This window comes from Truncatella angustata (assembly GCF_020726525.1).
Source record: "Truncatella angustata strain MPI-SDFR-AT-0073 chromosome Unknown BKA67scaffold_10, whole genome shotgun sequence".
NCBI lineage: Eukaryota > Fungi > Ascomycota > Sordariomycetes > Amphisphaeriales > Sporocadaceae > Truncatella > Truncatella angustata.
The window spans coordinates 356,901-376,267 of NW_025763390.1; the positions used below are offsets into that span (position 1 = coordinate 356,901).

The following is a 19,367-nucleotide window of genomic DNA, read 5'->3' on the forward strand; positions in this document are numbered from 1 at the left end:
CGAGACGCCTTCTTAGGCACCGGGCTTAGCAAATAAGAGCCAATATCACCATCGCGTACGTATTAATGGTTGGAGTTCACCGCTTAATGGCATACTACCCCGGTTGCCTTCGTCGCCCGCTGCACAACCAGAGCACTATGCAAAAAGAACAGACTTATGCTGGATCATGCTTCTTTCCAGTTTACATATTCGTATCGGTGCTCAATTTGTCTGGCCGACCAAGTTCGTTGATAGGAAAAATCAGATAAACAGTAACCTAGGGTCTTGTCTAGGTTCCTGGTAGTTCAACCACTCTTTGGGACTAGGGAACGGGACGGAAGCTATGGAACTCTGAAACATGACGCGCACGAGTGTTCATTGGCTAGCCGATTGAGCCGGGCATATCGGATCGCCGTGCCGCTAACTCAACTTCATACTTTCCGCCAGGCTGGAAACTATAATCAGATTCGCTTCGTGGCTAAGGGACAGCGTTGATCTTACCGTTGGTCCCGAGAATCTGCCTTCGGGGCAGAATGCAGTTCACGAAGTTGCTGATACCGCGTGGGCGACGAACACCTTGAACTGGCACAGCCGGCGCCAACTAGAAACCTTGCAGGGAGATGCGCGTATGTAATTCAGTTGTGAAATGATTATCTGTCAATACTAGAATTATGTAACACGAAGCTTGAGAGACGGGTGAGACCCTGAGAATTACTCCTGCATTGAGGAGGCTGAAATCAGTGGTTTTACTTTCGTTGGGGAGATAGCTACCAGCGTGTCTATATGTGTTGTATTTTACACTCTGATCGCTTCTCCTACTTCAGCCGATGATAAAAGGGCGACAACCAGGTACCCTTCCGATCACCTGAGAGGACCCTTCATCCACCTAACGATAGACAGCATACTTATTTGCTATTTTTGAACAATATTCTTTGACCCTTTGATACTTTTTTGTCCAGTCACTCGTAGCCATGGTGGCACATCAAAACCCCCCACGGGAGACGCTCCTTGGCGATGACATAGCGGCAGTAAAGACAGCTCCAAGCAGCAAACCGGATTCAGAACCAATGCCAATTGCCGTCATCGGTATGGCCTGTCGATTTCCCGGAGATGCCAACAGCCCCGAAAAGCTGTGGAAGCTCGTCTCCGAAGGACGCAACGCTTGGTCACCCCTTAATGCGGCACGTTTCAACCCTGCCGCATGGTACCATCCGGATGAGAGGAACTTCGGGACCGTGTGTGCTTCAAAACCCTGGTGGAAGTTCTAGTTTTTACTGACTGGTTTCATAAGACAAACGTGAAGGGAGCTCACTATCTTAGTGGAGACATCGAGTACTTTGATGCACCGTTCTTCAACTTCACAGCCGACGTTGCCGGTGTTAGTATATTCTCTCATGCTACCTAACGGTTCTAATCCTTTGAATCGTAACTGATTGTGCCTCTACATATGAATAGACCATGGGTCCCGAAATACGTCTCCAGCTCGAGACGGTATATGAAGCGTTCGAGAATGCTGGGCTTCCTATAGAGCAGGTAGCAGGTTCCAATACTTCAGTGTATTCCGGAACCTTCTTTCGTGATTCACACGATAGTCAATTACGCGATCTACCTACAATGGACAACACCTTCATGATCACTGGTACCGGCGCTGCTATGGTGGCTAATCGTGTTTCACACTTTTATGACCTCCGTGGCCCGAGTGTAATGGTCGATACCGGATGCTCCACTTCCTTGACGACATTGCACTTGGCATGCCAGAGTTTACGCTCCGGAGAGTCGACGATGTCCATTGTAGGCGGCTCAGGATTACTGCTAAACGCTGATGCGTTCATTGGTGGAACAAAATTAGGGTAAGCTAAGCATTTCATTTACCCAACGGTGATTGATATCAAGCATGAAAACCTTTAGCTTCTCTCAATAACATTACTCATATCTATTGTAGGACATTCTCCCCCGAAGGTAAATGCTTCGCCTTCGACTCAAGGGCCAACGGTTACGGCCGCGGAGATGGCGTCGGAGCCGTGTTGTTGAAACCATTCGCGGATGCTGTACGAGACGGCGACCCCATTCGTGCCGTCATTCGTAACACCAGCGCAAACCAGGATGGAAAGACCGGTACTATAACAGCCCCCAGTGCAGAGGCACAGATCGAACTCATGACGCAATGCTATCAGAGCGCTGGGCTAGATCCAGTGGACAGTGGCTACGTTGAGGCACATGGTACAGGGACCGCCACTGGCGACCCTATTGAGGCCAAGGCGATAGGATTTGTTTTCGGCGAGAAAAGGCATATAGACAACCCTATTCTGATGGGATCGATAAAGACGAACATCGGACATACTGAGGCAGCCAGTGGAGTGGCTAGCTTGATCAAGGTCGTTCTTGCCCTTGAGAAGGGACAGATCCCGCCTCATGTCAATTATGAGAAAGGAAATCCCGGCATCCCGCTCAGGGAACTCAAGCTCCAGATTCCACGTTCTCTCAAGCCCTGGCCTGAGAACAGTCTGAAACGAGCTTCAGTGAACAATTTCGGGTATGGTGGTGCCAATGCTCATGCAATTGTCGAGCATCCAAGCTACCTATTATCCAAGAAGTTCTCCAGCGAAAACTCACAAAGTCGCGTTGAATCAAGACATCCTGACAGATCTCGTATCTTTGTATGGAGCGCCAAAGACAAGCACACTGTCGAAGTCATACGCGGTTGCCTCCAAGAATACCTGAGTAAACCTTTTACCGAAACCTCGGAGCAGCTGCTTGACCAGCTAGCTTTTACACTGGGGTCACGCAGATCCCGCTTCCAATGGACAATGACCTGTGCTCAAGGAACGGTTGAGGACCTGCGCGCTGCACTGGACACGGCGAGCAGTGGGGAAGTGCAACCAGCATCGAGCCCGCGCCGCGCATCTGGAATTCCCAGGTTAGGTTTCGTCTTCAGTGGTCAGGGCGCCCAGTGGCACGCTATGGGTAGAGAGCTCATCAGTCTTTACCCCGTCTTCAAGAACGTGCTTCTCCGCGCAGAGAAGTGCCTCCTTGAGCTTGGCGCAAACTGGTCGCTTATGGAGGAGCTCTTGAGAGACGAAGCCACAACCAACGTCAACGAGGTGCTCTACAGTCTACCCATGTCGGTGGCGATACAACTAGCCTTGATCGAGCTCCTTAGGTCATGGAGTATCAATCCGACTTGTGTGACGGGTCACTCATCTGGTGAAGTCAGCGCTGCTTACGCGGCAGGTGCCGTTTCTTTCAAAGCTGCTTTGGCAATTGTCTATTGTCGAGGTGATTTAACCACGAAAATCAGTAAGCTTTTGAACCGCAACGGGACCATGATTGCAGTAGGCCTAGGCCGTAAGGAAGCCGAAGACAGGATTTCACGGATTCCTTCTGATTCTGGGGAGTTGATGGTGGCATGTGTGAACAGCCCAAATAGCGTCACCGTCTCCGGTGACATACCCGCGATTCATGATCTCGAGGTTCTCTTACATGACGAGAATATATTCGCACGCCGACTCAAAGTCAGTGCGGCGTACCATTCCCATCATATGATTCCGATCGCCGAACCTTACCACGCGGCTCTTGAGCCTCTTCTTGAGCCAACGGAGCCTATGGACGGTTCAATCATATTCTCTTCGCCTACGACCGGCCGTCGTGTGGATGACCTAGCGTGCCTGACGGACCCTGGGCACTGGGTGCGAAATATGGTGCAGCCAGTGGAATTTCTCGATTGTTTGACGCACATGTGCGTTGAGGAAAAAAACAACAAGGCACAGAGCGTTGATATGGTGGTTGAAGTCGGACCCCATGCCGCCCTGGGGGACCTATCAAACAGATCTTAATGCAGCCTGAGCTAAAGGGGTTGGGCATAACATACGCATCAACATTGAACCGAGGCCATAGCGCAATCTCTAGTATACATTCCCTAGTCTGCTCTCTCGTCCAACAAGGCTACCCTGTTGACCTGAACATGGTCAATTTCCCCTTCGGGCAGCCTCAACATCTGAAAGTTCTCACTGACTTACCACCGTACCCCTGGAACCATCAGACACGATATTGGAAGGAACCCCGTATCAATCAAGACTTGAGGAAGCGTTCCCATCCATTTCACGACCTTCTCGGGACACCGGCATACGACTTTTCGCCGTTGACACCCCACTGGCGATGGTGCATCCGTCACCGAGATATCCCTTGGGTGCGCGACCATGTCATTCAGGGCAGTGTCATATTCCCTGGTGCGGGATACATCACTATGGCGATAGAGGCTATCCGACAAACTGTACGAAATACTACAGAAATAAGCGGCTACAAATTCGAGGCAATCAATATTGTTCAGGCTTTGGTGCTCGAAGATAGGGCTGAGGGCACCGAGATTCGACTTTCCATTCGACCCTGCGTCGACCGTATACACCTAGGTCAGGGCTGGAATGACTTTCATATCCAGTCTCTGCACTCGAGTGGCAAGTGGATAGTGCACTGTGAGGGGCGTGTCGGTGTAACCAAAGGGGTTATAGAGCATTCTTTCATCCGCAATGAGGTAGCCGCTAGCGTCTCAAAGGACGCGTCTCTTGGCGACAAAGTGGACGGGCCTCTTATCTACGAGTCGTTGAACAGCATTGGCCTCTCCTATGGTCCTACCTTCCAGAACCAAATCTCAAGCCAGCAGGGCGATGGCTTTTCAAAGTCCGTCATCAGAATTGCAGACACGGTCACGACAATGCCATATCAGTACCAGAGGAGCCACATAATTCATCCCACAACACTTGACACTATCTTTCAGGCTGTATTTCACAATTTGCCATCCTCAGCTCCCAAGAAGGCTATGGTACCTACCACTATCCGTGCGATGTTCGTCTCCGCCAAGATAAGCAACAAGCCAGGGGATCATTTCGAGATGACTTCAACACTGAATGTTTCCAAGACTCAGGGTTTCGAGTCTTCGGCCGCATTGCAAAGCACTGGCCCTATGGCTACAGAGGATAGTAACTTGCCGTTGCTCATCATGAACGGCCTATACTGTCAAGCTGTCGGAGGCGGAGCCGCCATGACCAACGCTGACCAGGACAAGTTGTGCTTTACCACAACGTGGAAACCCGAAGTGGATATGTTGAAGCCCTCAAAACTTACTTTCAGTGGCAGGGATAGATTAACTGCTATCGGCAGCACCATCGAGTTGCTCTGCCACAAGCTTCCCATGGCTAACATTATTGAGGTCGGCGCAGATAAAGGTGAATTCACTCACCATATCCAGAACGCGCTCATGTTGTCCAAACATATTGGCCGCTTCGATGTCACTGCCCCATTAGCTGAAACTGTTGATGCTATTCGCACGTCGCTCGATGGCGCGGATAAGATTGGCTTTCATACATTCAAGCTCGATGACTCAAATGCCCAGGGTCTTGAACTCGCTAGCTATGATCTGGTCATCGTATCGGCGAGTGTCTATGAATCCCAGAACTTAGAGCAAGCTATGGGCAATCTTCGAAGACTGCTGAAACCTCGTGGAAGGATTATGGTTAGGGGTTCGCCGCAGAGTAACGATATGTTGTCTGAATCCTTCAAGCAATCCGGCAATATCTCATCACTTCGATTTTCAGATGATACTGATATTTCCTCCGCCGCGTTATTTGAACAGCAGTGGGCTGGTGTTCTCCAACGCGCTGACTTTGAGAATATCTTCATCGAGGAAGACCTTACGGTAGCAAATGCGGCATCCCAAGAAGCAAAGCCTCAACAGGAAGCGGTCGGATCATCGACTTTAGCAATTGTATATTCCACTGCGAAGATTCCGGCACGATTTCTAGAGCAACTTAGCAAGGGTATCACGGACAAGTTCAACACGTTAAATGTGAGCTTCCATCGGTTAGATGAAATCACCAACTTGCCTGGGAACGCCTTCGTGATCTTCCTTGGTGACCTAGCAGCACCCTTCCTGCACGAACCTACCGCCCAAGAGTTTAACCAACTCAAACTAATGTTATCACGATTTCGGCGCGTTCTGTGGCTATCTCAGGGCTCGCAGATCGACTGTCCCAATCCATTTATGAGTCTCCACCACGGTCTACTACGTACATTACGTTGCGAAGATACCACACGGCGATTCGTATCTCTGGATTTGGACCCGGCAGTGCCCACATGGGAAGTCGTTTCCATCAATCACATTACCTATGTTTTGGGAGTAATGCTCAAAGATGACTTACCTCTTCCGGATACTGAGTATGCCGTGCGGTCGGATATCCTTCAGATCCCCCGCATTTACCAGGACTTCAAGCAGAACAATGACGTGGCTAGCTCTGTCTCGAGGCAGCTGCCCGAAATGCGCCCCTTCTCGAATAGCGGCATGGACCTGAAGCTTACTTCTACAGCTCGGGGCATGCTGCAAAACTTGACATTTGTACATGATACCCGCCTGGACAGCCCGATGGAGGACGAATTTGTCGAGATCAAGCCACAAGCCTACGGCGTCAATTTCCGTGACCTCATGGTGGCACTCGACCAGCTGCAATCGGAGAGCATAGGCTTCGAGTGTGCCGGCGTTGTCTCTCGTGTTGGCAAGATTGCCGAAGCCAAGGGATTCCATGTCGGCGACCGTGTGTATGCAGTAGCTGTGGATTGCTTCGCGACAACGGTTCGAATTGAGTATCTCAAGGTCGCCCAGCTCCCCGACTGGCTTAGCTTCGCCGAGGGCGCCTCGCTGCCCCTGGTACATGCCACAGCCTATCATGGACTTTGCGATGTCGCACGACTGCGACCGAATGAGACGGTACTGATCCATGCCGCCAGCGGTGGTGTCGGACAGTCCGCGATCATGATAGCGAAGGACATCGGCGCTGAGATCTTCGCTACCGTCGGCACAGCTGAGAAGCGCGAATTCCTGAAGGAGATTTATGATATCCCCGACGACCACATCTTCTCGAGTCGTGACGTTTCCTTCGCCAACGGGGTCATGGAACGCACCCGTGGCAAAGGTGTTGACGTCATTCTCAATTCGCTTGGAGGGCCGCTGCTTCGCGCGTCCTGGAACTGTCTTGCTGATTTCGGTCGCTTCATCGAGATTGGGAAACGCGACATCGAATTGGACAACAATATCGGCCTGGCGCCGTTCGCACGTGGCACGATGTTTGCAGCCCTCGATCTGCTTTTCATGTACTATAAGCGTCCGATGGAGTTTTTCCAGATTGTGCAGAACATTTCCAGCATGGTGAAAGAGCGTAAGCTGGGCCCGGTGCATCCCATTACGTCTTTTCCCATCTCCGAGTACGAGAAGGCCCTCCGATTCATGCAAGAAGGCAAGCATAAGGGAAAGATTGTGTTGGAACCAAGGGAAGGTGATCTAGTCAAGGTAAGTGTATTTCCCCTGAAAACCCTCAAATCTCTGACACCAGGATCATGTGCGATTCTTTGATAAAATATTCCAAAAGCTAAGGAAACATTCGCAGGTTCTACCACCAAGTCGGCCCGTGAAGCTGTCTTCAGAAGGCAGTTATCTGATTGTAGGTGGTCTCGGAGGTATTGGCAAGTCCGTGGCGCAGATGTTGGTGGACAAGGGCGCACGCTACCTGATCCTAATGTCCCGAAGCGCGGCATCACCTTCCGCCGAGAATGCAGCTTTCCTCGAAGCATTACAGTCGTCTGGTACGGTTGTCAGTCTGAAGAGCTGTGACGTATCTCAGAAGAACGATGTCGCCCAGGCACTCGCGGAATGCGCTCAATCCATGCCGCCCATAAAGGGCGTGATCCAATCCGCCATGGTCTTGCGGGACGTTCTCTTCGACCAGATGTCGCACAACGATTATACAGCCGCCGTCCAGGCTAAGGTGCAGGGTACGTGGAACCTTCATGAACTCGTTCCCGCTGCGCCGCTCGACTACTTCATCATGCTGTCAAGCATCAGCGGCGTCGGCGGTAACACAGGCCAGGCCAACTACGCCGCCGGCGGTACCTTTCAGGATGCGCTGGCCAAGCACCGTGCATCGCTCGGCTTGCCGGCTGTGTCGCTGGATTTGGGCGCCGTGAATTCCGTAGGCGTCCTCGCAGACGCTAAGAACAGTGCCGTGGCTGCCCAACTCAAGAAGGCTGGGCTCCGGCCCCTGGAGGAAGCCGAGGTCCTACGTCTTATCGAGTCCGCCATTCGGTCGCCCCGCCGCACGCCGCAGTCGAGCCAGATCATTACAGGTATCCCCCCTGGTTTTGTACGGTCAACGTCGGCGACCTTCTGGAACCACGATCCGCGCTTCGCACCACTGGAGATAATTGGTGGGGCCGACTCCGCTGGTCTATCAGGCGGTGCCACCGCAGGGAGCGGCAGCGCCAAGGTCTTACTTGCGGCTGTCACAACGGTTGCCGAGGCCCAGGGGGTCATTTTAGATATCATGTTGACCAAGCTGGCCAAGGAGTTCGGCCGCGCCAAGGACGACATTGACCCATCCCTGGCATTGACCGAGATCGGCGTTGATTCACTCATCTCCGTTGAGCTGCGCAATTGGATCGTAGCTACGCTGGAAGCCGAGTGCTCTATCTTCGATGTCATGCAGAGTCCGTCGTTGACTATACTTGTTGATAAGCTTGTAGCAAAAAGTCGGCTGGTCCGTCTTGCTAGCAGAACAGATGCAGATGGCGCAACTGGCAGCGCGGAGACATAAATTTTCTTTCTCCCAGTTGTTTCAACAAAACTGGGCCTCTTAGGTTGAGATCAGTTAAAATATGGCCATGTGTGTTATCGTCGGATAAGAAATGGACATTCGCATCTATTGAGTTGTTGTTTTCCTTATTAAGATTGTATCTATCCACATGCGATTTAATTGCCCCATTTGTCTATTTCAGCAATTGACCGTTGGTTTCATACCCTGAACATCAGATTGTTGACTCATGTGCCTGACTATGACGCTCACCCCATGCACCTACACTTGCATACTCCGACAGAATCTCAGCTAGCCCAGGGTGTTGTCCCGTTGTTACCCCCAGCACAAACACATGGCATCTTTAGGTTAGTGCACTACTGTGGTAGAGCCTCTAACTTTGACCATAGAGTTTGTTGCTTTTTTCCTATCCTACCAGCCTGCAGTAGAGGACCTACTCATGCACAGAAAAGGTTCATGTAGACTAGTCTCCTATGAGTATCTACTTTCATGAAAGACCTTAAGTTCCTGGTTCTTAATTTGCACTGATCCATCGGAAAGTTCCAACGTCTATAATCAGAGCCCAGATTCAACCTTACTTCAGGTCCCGCTGTTGGGATCTCCTGGTCACGGAAATAGAACCGTCTCGGGTTTCGGAATTTTCCACGGCCGAAATAGTGACATGACCGTTCACGTGCAATTCGGATGGAATCAATATGCCCATACGCTAGTCCTGCTGTGTAGCCCGTGGGGGTGTTTAACCTTCCCCCATGACGTTGCGGTGACATTCCTGGCCCGTCACAAGAGCAAGGTGAAATGTATAAAACCACAACCGATCGCTTTGATCTGTTAACTGTGTCTCAGCGCTCTATCATTGAAAATTGAGGTGCTATGAATCTCAGCCGTCGATTTTGCATGCCGACCGCTGGAGAACAAATAAATACAAAAGATGTCAGTTCCAAAGAATGAGTATATCTCTGCAATCTGGAAAGATGAGATTTTCAGTTAGTAACTCCCGTAACTGCAAGATCCCCAAGCCTGACGTGATAATCAGAGGATAGGGTTGTATTCTGTACCGGTGGTGCCGGTACAATTTGTTCTGCCCAAGTGCGGGCTCTCGTACATCTCGGTGCCAATGCTTGTATTATCGGGCGCAATGACGAAAAGACACAAGATATGGCACAATCGATCGCGACAGCCCGTCCTGGAGCCCAGGTGATTGGTATCGGGGGCGTGGATGTACGAAAATTGGATAGCCTTGAGACAGCTGTTCAACAAACCATTAAGAAATTCGGGCGAATCGACTATGTCATGTACGTTGCATTTTATTTTCTTTCAGATATGGGAGAGGGGAATCTCTCGACTGACAAGGCGTTGAAAATAGTGCTGGAGCAGCAGGAAACTTCCTAGCCCCTATCACTAGCCTCTCTTCCAACGCCTTCAAGTCGGTGGTTGACATAGACTTATTGGGCTCGTACAACACCTTTAAAGCGACTGCTTCCCATTTGATCCGTTCGGCGGCGGAAAACCCGTCTCCGGGTGTGACCACTGGTGGAAGAATAATCTTCATATCAGCCACATTCCACTTCACAGGCATGCCGTTTCAAGCACATGTCGCGTCGGCCAAAGCCGGTGTTGATGCGCTTGCGGCAAACATCGCCCTCGAGTATGGGCCGATGGGTGTCACATCCAATGTCATCAGTCCTGGAGGAATCAGCGACACAGAAGGCATACAACGATTATCTCGCAAAGAGTCTCGGGATTCTGGTAGAGCAGGTCGAGGGATTCCACTTGGCAGATATGGATTGGTCAAAGAGATCGCAGATGCGACCGTGTACCTTCTGGCCGAGTCTGGAAACTATGTCAACGGCCATGTCCTCGTCGTCGACGGCGGCGCCTGGCGCCTACCTGACGTGGCTGGTGCCAGTGGAGGCATAGGATACCCGGATATTGTGTTGGGTAATTTCGACCTCGCGAACGATATTAAGACTGGTCGATCGGCGTCCAAGTTATAGATCTTACCTATAGGTGAAGCTCAAGCTTTGATGGCTATTATTGTCAATCGTCTTTGCTCAGTATACTCAATATCTATCTCTACAGTCTCATCCTCTTCGATACCATCTCATGTTACCATATGCCTTAGCTATTCGTATACCACTGGTGTAGGAATCGTCACAAGTAATGAATAGAGACGGTGCTGCCCTGCTTCTATATTCTCTAGACAATAACCCTTAGGGTTGAGAAGAAATATAGAGTGTTTTCAGATAAACACGCGCAAAATGAATATCGGAGAAGGTAGTCAAATATAGTGCCTGTGCCCGATTAATAGTCCTGTATTTATAAGATGTTAAATGTGTCCTGGAATTATCCATACATGTCACTTATCTTGTGAAGAAGGTTATTGAGTGACTATGAATAGACTCTAAAGAGATTTTTGAGCAAATACCAAATGATGTGGCCTTCAGAATTCTAGATCGAGTGACGACGGAAGACGAAATTACATATTTTATCACAACTGAAGAAGAGAAGATAACGTGGCTGCGCCATGTTGGCTTGGTTTTCGCTGCGACATTTGCTCAATCCAGACGGCTCTGGAAGCACTCCAACATGGTATGCCAGTAAGGGAGCTGCGTGATCAACCAGTTATGACAGGCGGGGTGTGGAGGAAAGATTTCGTAAAATCTCAACTCATGCGCAGCTCGTCTCTGAGCCTATCGGACTTCCCTATAAGAATTATTGAAAGTCTATCTCTACAAATAACCTATCTTTATACTATGCTGTCTTCTATACCACGAAAATCAGCACTAAGGTATACTTATCTCCCGTCCAAAGAGGGGGATTTGCTGATGAGTCTAGACTATTTGACGAGCATGTAAACAACTTTATCGAGCAAACTTGGGATCAAAAGTGAAACCCATGGTTGATCCGCGGGTTGCTTTTATCGCCCAAACTCGAAGATTCATTTACTGATGGACTGGCGAAGGCGCCGCTTGTATCATCCCCAGAACAAGTGGAAGCGCTGTACGGTGGCAGTCCTAGTGAATGTGACGCATTGTACGTAGTGGGGTTTGCAATGACAGCTCAGACCCTAGACTCGACCTTCGCAGATTCATAATCATGGATGAGTTCACTGAGACTGAGAGAATTGCCATCGTTGCGGTAGACTTCGAGAAGTCGGGGGCGTCATATCATTAATCGTATCGACTTCAAGCTAGCTGTGTTTAGTCTTATGGTACCTGGTACTACGGGCTTGTCTGCCGATCTTTTTCTTTCTTCTTTTTGCTTTTTTTTCCCCCTCTTCATTGGCAGGCGAAATGATGTTGACTTAAAATCTCAAGTCTGCAGAGTACATTTTCAAGCCTACTAACTCCAAGACACCTGCTACAAGGCTTCTACAGCCTTGGCCCTTACAGCAGACGGTCTCCAAGCTCTGCAAACAACAGATACATAACCTTGACCTCAGCATTCTATATCAAACGTCAGCGCGACTTTAGATCCATCTTTATTATAATTGAGGTCAACAAGATATGGTAAAGGTATAGCCTTACCGTGATGGGATCTGTAAATACCCCTACTTGATCAGCATGATCTACAGTCCCGTTCGTTCCCAAATGCCAATACTCTCCTTTGACAAATTGACCACCAGTTGCAGCGAGCTGTTGTGTAAAGTTTCCATAGTTCACAGGTCCTCCAACCGGGCCATCCATCGACTCAGTATTAACTATACCATCGTTGAGTTTAAATGCCTCTGAATTGCCAGCTGGCCACCCAGGAGGTGTGGTATTGCGTCCTCCCATGGCGTAAGCAAAAAACATTATGAGTGGGAGCATGTCTGACCGGGGCAGTTGTGTGCCAGGTGCAGGAATCTGTGAGAAATATCCCATTTTCCCAAGATGGCGGTTTGCCATGCGAGTGACGCTCGTAAGTGTCGCATGAAGTGAAGGGAGGACACCTAGTATACTCCCAAGTGATTGAAGTGGAGCTGCAACTCTTCCAAATACTCCTAGGGGATTCCAGAGCCAGTTCAATGGAAACAATGCCAGGAATTCGTTGACATCTTGGGCTGTAAGCATGACGTCTAGAAACGGTTGAGTAGCACAGAAAGACATTGTGAAGTAATAGATATCTGGTGACGGATTCGGGGCAAACAAGTCAAGAGCGGTAACACCTTGAATACTATTGTCGAAAAGTCCATTGTGTGGTCCAGCCCACCACGCAGCAATAGTAGGGGCAATTTCCGCACGCATCTCTTGGTAGGTTTGTCCTGGGTTGGTGCGATGAAATCCCCAATGGTCTAGGTGGAGATCGTAAAGCCTCTGCCCCTTATCTTCAAATGAGCACGAGGTAACAAAGTCTATGAGTGGGTCTAAGCCACGTGGATTGAGAATACTCTGCTGGAGATTCAGATGTTGTCTACTATCAATAAGACTCCCGGCGGATAACTCACATCTACTACCTCCGTCACAGTTGTGCCTTTGTGAGGGGTTCCCAACGTTACCACAGACTTGACCCAGCTTTGACGGTTGGTACCGAGAAATTGTGGTAGGTCGGGATCGCTCGCTCCAGATAATAGCTCGATCAGATATCTGATAGTTGTGCCACCCTGCGAATGACAGATGAAGTTGGTTCTATTGGTAGCACTCCATGCCCAGTCAGCTGGAAGACGGTTTGCGGCAGTGTCGTAAAGTACTGCTTGGTCGGTTACAGCAGCCGCGACTAAAGCCGGAAATGGAGATGGGTGATTAATACCAAAATTTACTGGTATTGACTCCGGAGGCTGTTGTGGTGGTGGTGGTGGCGGTGGCGCAACTGGTCTGGCTCGACCACTATTCAAGTTATTATCGACCATTCCGCTGCAAATTTGTGGTATGTTACAAAGGTTCGGTGAGCTGTGCGAAGATCTCGCAAGCCCGCTCTCTGTTACTTGAAATCGGGCCAATGCGAACCAATATAACAATATAGCCCAGCTGAGACAGAAACAACGGCAAGCTTTCAAAGCCGCCAAAGTAGTTCACTGTTCCCAGGAAGGGCCGTCCCCCATCCGTTAAATCCAGGAACTACCAATTGGTTATTAGGCGTACTATACATTCCGTTTATTGCGGGACAAAACATACCTAGAACTATTGGACATACTTCCGTGGGCGGACCTGGGAATATGTTCCGTATGGCGGCAACTTGTTGTTGCAATTCATGAATACCCTCATTTTTTGCGTTGATGGGATGAGTGATAGGATTCATTTGGGACCAGGTGACAGCTTGATGTTTCTCTCGAAAAGTAATGCGTCGAGAAATCCCGTTTGGCTTTGGCAATATGTCCATGACCAACAATTTCTATATTCATGTGTAAAGATTGGTCACTTTATGTAAATGTAGTCTGTGGCCTGCAATAGGTAAACTTTAACTGATTTTTATCTCAGTCAACAACCCCAGAAGATTTTGGTAGGCATGAGAAGCGAGATAAGGTGGCATGAGTGAGGCATTCGACTTTAAGAAACTCTGATGCATTGACACGACAACAAACAATCCAACACGTGAAACTCTCATGTTTAAACTGACCAATCAATCCCAGATCTCGTTTATTAAGATTGGAGATCTTGTCACGGATCGTAATTAACAAGATAACATATATAGAAGCTGAAGCAGAGGTAGGTTGAAGAACGGCGAGCTGCATAGTTTGAGCCCTGAAGTCAAACTTCAAATTCTCTCTTTAACAGCCAGGGTTCGATTTGCACCAGAAATGTTCACTCTTAACGTCTAGAACGTTTGGGTAGTTAGTGAGAAGTTGTGGTGGATATAGGTTTCAAGCTACTATCCTGTTTGATAAATATTGTAATATTGAGGAATGGGCCTCTGTAGCATGCAAGGTGAAGATTTGTTCATGCAAAAACGAAGCAGTTCGTACATTGTGTAACTAAACCACCACGAATTGTCCGTGGGGTCATTGGCTGAGGGCGTTATCGAATGACACTACACTGGCAGACTGGCCCACTGTAGTCAGCATTTAGGGCTGACAGGCTATGGAAATTCCCAGCTGATGCAAACTCTATTTATATTGAACTTGTACATCTATACAATTCAGAATTTCCCCACGGTGTTGTGTGCCTAGTCCCATCATACATAGGAACGTCCCGAGGACGAAACCATGACTTGAGTACGTACTGTACGGGTGTTTCAGCTCCAATATGACTGTATAAAGTCATAGCAGAACTCAAGCGGTACCTAACGCATATCGTCGAACGTTTTTGATCCATTGACCTTGGATCTCACGCAGCTATAAAGGTTGAGAACCACAGCCTCCAGAGATCTCGATCGTCGTGGGGAATGGCTCTATCTTTGTCCCTCAAGCAGGATTCGCACGCCAATATCCTATTCGCTCAAACAGATTTGCGGAGTACCACTGTGATAATCATCGTGTTTTCATCCATATGGATTTTGACTCTTAGTTTTCCATCGCTTGCATTCTCTGTCAATGTAGAGCTTTAGGAAAGGCCTATACTATTTACTTCAATAGCCAAATTCCTCTGCAGTACGGTTTTCTTTTCTTTTTCTTTCGGGGAATGAGTCATTTGATATTGCTATTCTTTCAGAAGTAGTCCTTTCGTCGGATACTGGAAAGTTAATGTGTAGCTCTGTAGCGTCCCAATTTTAAACTCTTATACATATCACCGTATTTTAAAGTAGTTCAACTAACTCTTAACATTCATGATCGTCTCTTTCTAAGAATTAGGCTTTGTATATTTGGTTTTCCAATTCACTGCTATGGTAAATAGACGTAATAAGACATTTACTGGAGCTTTCAATATGCCATCTCATCTTAAAGGCTCTAGAAATTCTAGGCCTCTACAGTCGCCGCCTTTGATAGCAAGTTTATTACTGGATGATACGTTGCTATGACTGTATTGTGGCCTATCCTACTATTCGTTAGGTCTATGGATCTTCACATGATCCTAAACGGGAGTCGGCAATACTGAAACAAAGAGAACGTACAATGATGTCATGAAATCTCTTGTACTTCAAAATGAGGAAAATAAATTGAATTAGCTCTCCCGCTTACTAAGACATGGCCTTCATGGATGGCTCACTCAAGCCAACCGTGATACTGACGTTATTGAAATTCACGTATTGAGGAACGCCCTCACACCATTACATCTGTCAGAGCTTATCGGGTATCGGATTGCAATAGGGTATATAAGGGCTGGAATCCTCCATATGTGATAGAGAGTCGGGCTCAGCGCGTTAATACCAGCACCCTAGCCCTCCATTGTAACACAAACGTGTGACAACATCACCCAAATTCTGTCTAGTTGATACAACGCATAAGCTCAATGAAATTCAGGCCTTGAAGCATAGAAAACGCCTCCTTAGCCCCCTCTAGCCCATTTCGTAGCTTTAGCTGCATTTGCCATTGTTCGAAAATGGTGTTGTATTCTGTTCAGTTACCTAGGAAGCAATAGAGACATTATCAAAGTCATGTAATATTCGGTATCTTGTAGATTTGTTAGAACCAAAGTTCGGACGGTCAGTAAATTCAATACTTTCTTTAGTTAAGAAGCAAAGAGTTGAAGCTATGATATGGTGCCGTGTTTGACGATATTTTCTCCTTCAAAGTCAATGTAAAGAGACAGTGAATTAGTCACCAAGTCATGGATAGGGTCAAGAACGAATGAGAGTTTCGTACCAGTGTCAATGAAGTCATACGGCGAGTTTTTTGGTATCTGAAAGTTTCTAGGAGATGTCGCGAGAGTCGTGACATTATGCACGACATCGATGTGTCCGATCAGAACAGCGAACGCCCTTGGGGCGTTAGGTAGTGTTTCAGTTCAAATTGATTGAATATCAGGATTTGTTCTGTACGTGGTCTTAATTTTTACACGTAGGAAGAAAGCCTGCCGGAAATCCTTCAGTTGTATGCTTGGTTGATCTATCACTTATCTTCTTAATAGCATACATGTTGCATTGAATCTCAACTAGAGATTCAAGCTACTATAAACCGCTTATTAGTTAAAAAGGAAACGAAAAAAAAAATTTGCATCCTGGTCCACAGCATAGATGTTGGGTACAAAGTTTGTAGGAGCCTTAACAGTACCAGTGCTTAGAAAGAAAATAAAGAAAGGAGTTTCAGAACTACGCGGGAAGTACAGCAATCACGAAAGCGACGAACACCCGACGCATTTTCCCTTTACAATACTACCGCCATTTGTAACACCAAGAAGAGGTCTAACTCACCATGCATCATGACTCTATAACCTTTGCTACTCAATTCTTTCCCTATACCAACCAAAGTTATGCAGAGTACCAAAAACCGTACACAAACAAGACATTCTCTCCATATTCGGGTCCTCATTCGAACGCGTGGATTGTTCCATATCTAGTTGTGAACTGTCTGAATTCTGGGAAGCATCGATGGGGTTGGCTGGTTTCATTGATGGTTGCCCTTCTTGTGCCGCCACTTCAGCTCTCGAAGGAATGAAAGTATATTCTTCAGGCGTTTTTTGTACGTCCTCGAGTAATAATTAGATCTGTTCATACAAGGCAACACATATTGGCGTTGCAGGGTGATGGATGCCTCAAGCATTCAACTAGGGCAACCATTTTAGGTGGCTTTTCAGTGACACAGAAGATAGCTCTCTTCCTCACTGTTACATCACACTTCATATCAATAAACTAATAATGATCACTATACATGACGTGTCTATCACAGGGGTATTGACGAGTAGTGAACGTCTGAAGTTCGTGACGAAAGCAACAAAAGGCCCAGCACGAAAGGCTTAGGAAAACACATATTTTGTATTCAAAGGTTCTGGCTTCTGATAATCCAAAGATGTATGTTAACGTACACCGATGCTCATATTTGATCTTGCGAGCATTTTAGTCTCTAACAGATGTCAGCTCCTCTGTCGGAACACTTTCAAGTAAAGAAACTAGACGACCGGCCTGGCTGATAAGGGTGGATCTTAGAAAATAATCGATAAAAACTCTCCGTAGTTTTCAAAGCTTCGACAGACATGGGAGCAAGAATCCGTGCAATGACAAACTAAGCCGTGAGTGTCATGAAAGGGCCAAAGCAGTTTCGGGCCTGAAAGCGGTCGGATGAGTCAACAAACGCGCCTGAGCCGTGTTGTAGATAATTCATTTTACCATGCCAAAACAACGGGAAGATCCGTCCGAGACCATTGTGAAAGGGCTTTGGGCAGCGGGCGCTGGTGTGATAGCAGATTTTGGTCGCTAATTTTAATGTACATACCCGAAGTTACATACGTACCTGCACTTTACTACCCGAACAGACAATCTCTGGTGAAGACCGATGTGGTTTGTGCTTCCTCCGATTAACCTTAGGGTATTATTGTCGGCGTAACTCGTGGATCTTATCGAAATTGAAGCCTCATGTCTGGCGAGATAATGCGCGACGTGATTGGGTTTAGCGCAACGCTCCCTCAGCCGCATTACCAACCACGCAACCCAAAACTTTACAATCATGTAATCCGTATGTGCCTAACCTCTCCCAGATTATCAGCAACCGTCGTTTAGTATTTTGATGTGAATTCACTAATTCGACGCAAGTATGCGCCTTCTTCGACCTCAAGGTGATTTGTCGTTCACCCGTGACCTTATCATGGAAAAGACGAGATAGCTCCCTAAGCCATTCTATCACATAATTGGGATCACGATCATAATAAAGAAGTCACCTACGGAGAGACTTCAAGAAGCAGAGAGGAAGGCAGAAAAAAGGGCTCGAAAGATCTTGTTCTGTGCGAATCAAGTCAAGAATGAGAGCCTAACCTACTCCTGGGTCGATGACTGGTACATCGACAAATTCAACGCTGTCGAATTCACCGAATCGATCAACTCTATGTTCTGTTGGTGTCTAAATTTCGGACGTGTCTCATGACTACTCCAACAAGCCGACCTGCCGCGAACAGCCTTGAAGTCGGAATTTCGGAAAAGCATGTTGATAATTCGTGGATGGATTACAAGAACTCATCGCCCCTCCATGGGCTTTTAATAAAACAACCAGAAGAAAGCTGTTGATGAGATGGCAAGATGGGATTGCTTTGCTTGATGGTAACGTACAAGATCGTACTAAAATTTGTGGACGCCAACTAAGCCCCAGAACTTTAGTGCTCACTTGCACTTACTGTAAGCTATGTGGTTATCAGTCGACCAACCCTGCCGCGACTAACGCGAAAGTCAGACTTGCTGAAAGAAGCAAGATGCTAATCCATCTGGGGGATGAATTGTTTGTCAGTTGTTTGCTTCCGCCAATGTTTGAAGCAGTGGATGATGGCCGGTGCAAAATCCAAAAGACTTGGCAGAGGGGCTCTCGCCTGCTTTGTATGTGCCATATCGTCATAAGTCGCTGATACGAGGTAGCTATGGGGAGCGTAGCATTGAAAGCTAGGTCACCTGCTGGACCCTGGAAATTCCGCTGCGGGTCGTCTACGTCGTTTGGTTCTTCTTAATTCCCCGGTCACGTTGGGACTTCGGATCATATTCACACACAGCAGGATCACTTGTAACAAGCAAATGCAGGCGCATCGGGTCGGTACTGAATCTCACCACATTCCCTGGACCACTTTTTTTCTGCTGACCATTTGCAGCAGCGCTGTAGACTAAGTTACTTAGGCGCTACCTGCTTACCATCCATCGGCGGTTAACCGCGCCTGACGGGGCTTAGCGACTGACTTAGGTCAGTTAGTATGCAATGCAATCAATCAACCATCGTTGGCAACCTGTGTACGGAGTGCTGTGTACAATGTCTTACTTCAGTGGCCGTTAAGG

The 19,367-nt window shown here is 47.9% G+C and overlaps 4 protein-coding genes across 4 annotated transcripts; 2 read left to right on the forward strand and 2 right to left on the reverse strand.

Moving 5' to 3' along the window:
• Positions 1-950: 950 nt before the first annotated feature.
• BKA67DRAFT_668597 (uncharacterized protein) lies at positions 951-8,778 on the forward strand (the record flags this gene model as incomplete). The annotated part of the gene is made up of 6 exons (XM_046108640.1): positions 951-1,214; positions 1,271-1,357; positions 1,435-1,829; positions 1,922-3,715; positions 3,769-7,312; positions 7,410-8,778. The coding sequence occupies 6 exons, from the start codon at positions 951-953 to the stop codon at positions 8,610-8,612; spliced, it is 7,287 nt and encodes a 2,428-aa protein (XP_045952375.1). The 3' UTR covers positions 8,613-8,778.
• A 464-nt stretch (positions 8,779-9,242) lies between these two features.
• Positions 9,243-10,877, forward strand: BKA67DRAFT_582562 (uncharacterized protein). Its single transcript, XM_046104005.1, has 3 exons — positions 9,243-9,592; positions 9,643-9,901; positions 9,973-10,877. The coding sequence occupies exons 1-3, from the start codon at positions 9,538-9,540 to the stop codon at positions 10,601-10,603; spliced, it is 945 nt and encodes a 314-aa protein (XP_045952376.1). The 5' UTR covers positions 9,243-9,537; the 3' UTR covers positions 10,604-10,877.
• A 1,118-nt stretch (positions 10,878-11,995) lies between these two features.
• Positions 11,996-13,523, reverse strand: BKA67DRAFT_695816 (uncharacterized protein; the record flags this gene model as incomplete). The annotated part of the gene is made up of 3 exons (XM_046109318.1): positions 13,036-13,523; positions 12,137-12,979; positions 11,996-12,055 (listed from the first exon to the last, which is right to left on the reverse strand). The coding sequence occupies exons 1-3, from the start codon at positions 13,435-13,437 to the stop codon at positions 11,996-11,998; spliced, it is 1,305 nt and encodes a 434-aa protein (XP_045952377.1). The 5' UTR covers positions 13,438-13,523.
• Positions 13,524-13,549: 26 nt separating this feature from the next.
• Positions 13,550-13,937, reverse strand: BKA67DRAFT_582566 (uncharacterized protein). The gene is made up of 2 exons (XM_046104006.1): positions 13,703-13,937; positions 13,550-13,645 (listed from the first exon to the last, which is right to left on the reverse strand). The coding sequence occupies exons 1-2, from the start codon at positions 13,905-13,907 to the stop codon at positions 13,581-13,583; spliced, it is 270 nt and encodes an 89-aa protein (XP_045952378.1). The 5' UTR covers positions 13,908-13,937; the 3' UTR covers positions 13,550-13,580.
• Between the last annotated feature and the right edge of the window lie 5,430 nt (positions 13,938-19,367).